The following is a 4,737-nucleotide window of genomic DNA, read 5'->3' as shown; positions in this document are numbered from 1 at the left end:
GCCTCCAAGGTTGGGCAAGGGCTGACCCCACAAGGCACAGCAGAGGGACCACCCTGCGTGAGGCCTAGAGCCCAGGAGAGGTTCTGAATGCAAGTCCTCGTGACCGCTCTGAAAACGAAGTGCAGCTGAGCTGACCTCACCCCATGGCGTACCAAGGCCGCGCCTGAGCGCCTGCTGTGTACAAGCTTGGGTGCCGGCATCACCAGCGCCTGCTGCTCATGGCCACCTGGCTGGGCAGCCATGCCCTCCCAGGGCCAACCCTAACGAGGCTGGGCAGCCTGCCCTCCCAGGGTCAACCCTAACGGGACTGGGCAGCCTGCCGCCCAGTGGCTGAGCACAGCCTTCAGCTCCTCCTGCCTGCCTCATCTCACCGCCCTTCCTGGCCCCAGCTAGGCCCAGGGGGAGGCCGGCTGGCTGTGGCATAGGGAGGCCGGTTTGTGGTGCGAGCTGGGGTGCCAGGGCCTGCCACCCTTTCGCACCAGGGCTTGCTCCAGGTCTGTAAGGGCCCATTCTCAGGGTCCCTCCTGGCTGCAAGCCCTTCTGGTAGGGGCTTTCCTTGGGCACTGAGCCTGGTCCCGCTGATGCTCTCTCCCTGCAGCCACCACGCTGGGGCTGGAGGAACCGGCCCATCAACATGAACCACTACGCCAACAAGAAGAGCGCGGCGGAGAGCATGCTGGACGTGGCGCTGCTGCTGGCCAACGCCTCGCAGCTGAAGGCCGTGGTGGAGCAGGGCCCCAGCTTCGCCTTCTACGTGCCCCTGGTGGTGCTCATCTCCATCTCGTTGGCGCTGCAGATCGGCGTGGGCGTGCTGCTCATCTTCCTCGGTGGGTGCCGGCTGCCAGGTGTTTGCACACCCCTCGGGACAGGCACTCCCTGCCAGATGTGGCTCCTCCCCCAGCCAGGAGCTTTGCAAGAGCTCTTCAGGCCCTGGGCCTGTGGGACTCAGAGCACCTGCCTCTCTGGTCCCTGCTCTGGCCATGCTGCCAAATGGCCTCAGCCTGAGAGACGGGGCAGTAATCTTGATGTCCCCAGCATGAGCTCTGAGCCATCCCTGGTGATTGTACAGTGAGAAAGGAGGTGTCAAGTTACTCAGAAGGCGAGTGGGGTGGAGGCTGGGGGGGTAAGGGTGGAGACCTGGGCCCAGGAGTTGAGTGGGTGGTGGTGGGTGGAGACCTGGGCCCAGCAAGCGGGAGAGGCCTTGGCGCTGACCGTTGCCATGGAGAGGCTCTGTTGAGAGAAGACCCGGAGTGCAGGCTGCACCCCGATGCTTCCCCGGACTAAGTAACTGAGTGAGGGCGCCCTGACCATGGACTGACTTCCTCTGGTGGAAGGGTGGACAGATGGACCATGGCAGGTGGGAGGCAGGCTGGGCTGAGCTGCTGCACCTTGCCCTGCACAACCTTGGGCAGGTGACAAGCCCTGGGACGTGCCCGGCAGGGCTGTGGGCAGTGGGAGAGCTGAAGGGCGAGGTGTGCAGGCTCAGCACACTTCCCGCAGAGCCTGGGCTTCCTTTGCTGTCCAGCAGGGGCCAGACTTGGGCCCTTGACCCGCCCGAGCCTTGGCTCCTGTGGGTGTGGTGGCTGTGCAGAGTGGGCCCCCAGGCAAATCAGGGGGCTTTTAGGAAACAGCTCTCCTAAAATGCTCAGTGCAGTCGAGGGCCTGGGACGCACCAAACATGGCGTGGCCCCACCTGAGAGGGTCTCCTGTCACGGCTGGCCGGGTGCTGGGCCCGCCTGCCCTCGGCACCAGCCACTCCGCTTTCACCCGCAGTCAAGTACGACCTGAATAATCCGGCCAAGCACGCAACGCTGGACTTCCTCAACAACCTGGCCACGGGGCTGGTGTTCATCATCGTGGTGGTCAACATCTTCATCACGGCCTTCGGGGTGCAGAAGCCCATGGTGGACGTGGCACCCCAGCAGTAGGGCACGCAGGTGAGCCAGGGGAGGGCACGCCTGCCCACCACCTGCAGAGGGCTACCACCCTCCAACTCTCTGCTCTGGTGCTGTCCACTCACCAGGCTTGCCCTGGTGCGGGCTGCCTGGGTCCCCTGGTGACAGGATTCAGGCACCATGTTCTGCCACCCACTTTTCAGCATCTGGAGGGCTCACTGGAGCTGAGAGGCCTGGCTTCCCTGAGTCAACCAGGAGCTCTGTGCCCTGCTGACCCCACTCAGCACACAAGCCATCCCTGGCAGGGCTGTGAACGACTCCCTCCGTCTGACCAGGGCTGACCAGGGCGGTGAGATCTAATCAAACACGTCACACCTGCCCCTTCCACACCTCACAGTCTACACCCGCCTGCTGGGACAGGACCTGGCTACAGGGTGTAGACAGACCTCCCCCTTCTGCGATACAGGACAAGGCCCAGCATGGGAAGCGCTTCCCAGACCACACAGCCCCTCCTGCTGCTCTGGCTCTAAGGGGGCAAGCCCGGGCCTGAGGACACCCAGCCCAGGAGCAGGGAGGCCTGGTGGGATAGGGTATGCCTGGGCCAGCCACACCACGGCCATGTGACCCTGGATTTGTCCCAGACATGGAGTGACCTGCTGAGGGGTGGGCGCTCCTGGCAGGTGCCTGCCTAGCAGTCACAGGAGAGCGGGCAGAGCCACCTGGGCATGAGGCAGAGTACCTGTGTGCTGGGGACAGTGAGGACCCCAAGAGGCTGCAGTGGACAGTGGGCCGGGGCGCTGGGTGCTGGGCGTTCAGCTGTACAGGAGGACCCCGAGAGGCTGCAGTGGACAGTGGGCCGGGGCACTGGGTGCTGGGCGTTCAGCTGTGCAGGAGGACCCTGAGAGGCTGCAGTGGACAGTGGGCTGGGGTGCTGGGTGCTGGGCATTCAGCTGTGCAGGTGAGTCGGGAGTGCCTGGTCCTGTGGTGGCCCACGGCCTCCTGGGCACCGCGCCCAGGGCCTTCCCCACTGTGGGGCACCCTGGCCCTGTGCCTTGGCGATGGACCTGAAGCCACCTTCTTGCCAGGGTGGGATCTGGGTGTCCCATGTAGCATCAGATCAGCTGCCCGCCTGAGTAAGTTGTCCCCTGCAGAGGCTGGGTGCCCTCCAGCTCTGTCACAGCATGATGGCCAGGTCACTTACTGACTGCCGAATGTGTACCCCAAGTGCTGTCCTTGACTGTCCCTGACACGTGCCATCTGCCAGCTGAGAGGGTTCTGGGGTCTGTGGGCACCTGGGCATGGGGACCCGGCGGTGCCCTCAGAGACCTTGAGCTGAGGGCCACCGAGCACCGTGCCAGAGTAGGTCAGGGTGGTGAGTGACTGTGGTCATAGCCGCCTGGCCCTGGCCCCAGCCCTGTGCTAGACCTGGTCTTTCAATCCTGGCACAGCCCAGGAAGAGTATCATCATCCTATTTCCAGAGGGGAAACTGAGGCCCGGATGCTCTGGTAACTCACCAGGGCAGATCCTGGCTCCCCACTCCCAAGTCTGTCTGAGTGGCGCTGATGCTCATGGACTGGTCCCTGGCTCCGCCATCAGCCAGCAGATGCCCTGACCCTCCTCCTCACTCTCCTCTCCAGAACCCTGCTTGCCCTTGCCCCATGTCCTGGCTGCCAGGACTAGACCGTGTCCAGAGAGGCCACCGCTCCGACGGAGACCAAGTGCCCAAGACCCCGGCTCTCAGCTGTGCTTTCCGGGAGCAGCTCCCTCTTTGCCGTGGGGGGGAGGGGGAAGGCCAGAAGGCCAGAACTGGACAGCCCTGGAGACCTGTGCCCAGAGAAGGCTTGCTACCCACCCGAGAACACACAGCAGGTCTGTGGGTGGGATGGTTGCAGGGCCAAAGCCAGCCTGTCTCAGGACCTTCCAGAAGGACTCTCTCTGCCAGTGCACCAGCACCCCGCCTCTGCAAGGCCTGCCCGGTCACTTCGAGGACCCCTGACCTGGGGCCGTTGGACATCCTTGGGCCCCAATGCCGGCTGCTGGCTCTGGCCTCCGTGCCTGGGCTTGGCAGCCCTCGAGGGAGCCTGGCTGCGTGGGCTGCAGGCCCACACACCCTCCCCCAGCAGAGTGGGCAGGGCCCAGGCCTGTGCAGGGCCCACCCGTTTTCTAATCTCGGATGACCAATAAAGCTAAAGCTCCTTGTCTACTCTGTGTGCCACCCTGCCCAGGGCCGGGGGCTGTCCCTCCAGAGCCTCGAGTTTCGGGAGTTCTTGGGCTCCTGATATACTGCGGGTGAGTTCAGAGGCCGGGGCTGTGTGTCTGGGATCCACAGAAGCGCAGCCTCGCTAGAACTCCCTGTGGCCCGCTCCCTAGGCCCATGCGCTCATTACTGTGGGATGCGCAGTCTCCTGGAGCCTGCACCCGCCAAGGTGTGCGCTCCTCTTCACAGGCCCCAGGCACTTCCCTGCCAGGCCCTAGAAACTGGCCCTCCCTGGTCCGGCCAGAGCCGCCACAGCCCCGAAGCACACCTGCCCGCTGCCCACCAGAGCCTGCACTGGCCGCGTGCCTCTCTGGGTGGGGAGACTGCTGCCCCTGTGGGCCCACGGCGTTCAGGGGCCCTCCGGTCCAGAGCTGGGAGAGTGGCAGCCTTCCAAGGCCCCCTTCCCTGTCACCACCCCCACAGACCTGTTCATGACTGACCGAGCGTCATACAAGCTTACTCCTAAAGAGATGGCAGCAGGGTGCTTGTGGGGAGGCTGTAAGATATTCTGGGAAGGGCAGTGCACTGCTCAGGAGAGGCTGATCCCATGTGGTGATGGTTCAAGTCCCCAGTCAGTCTGAACC

The 4,737-nt window shown here is 64.3% G+C and overlaps 1 protein-coding gene across 2 annotated transcripts; it reads left to right on the top strand.

Annotated features, from left to right (window-relative positions):
- Window positions 1-598: 598 nt before the first annotated feature.
- Window positions 599-4,099, top strand: NINJ1 (ninjurin 1; the record flags this gene model as incomplete). 2 transcript variants are annotated; one of them, XM_014592814.1, is given in 3 exon segments in its annotated part: window positions 599-827; window positions 1,774-1,937; window positions 3,534-4,099. In XM_014592814.1, coding segments are annotated over 2 exon segments (384 nt in total), but the record flags the coding sequence as incomplete, so codon positions are not given.
- Between the last annotated feature and the right edge of the window lie 638 nt (window positions 4,100-4,737).

This window comes from Tupaia chinensis, unplaced genomic scaffold, assembly GCF_000334495.1.
Source record: "Tupaia chinensis unplaced genomic scaffold, TupChi_1.0 Scaffold138619_1, whole genome shotgun sequence".
Classification (NCBI taxonomy): domain Eukaryota; kingdom Metazoa; phylum Chordata; class Mammalia; order Scandentia; family Tupaiidae; genus Tupaia; species Tupaia belangeri.
Note: the sequence above shows the minus strand (reverse complement) of the source record. Positions and strands in the feature narration are given on the sequence as shown.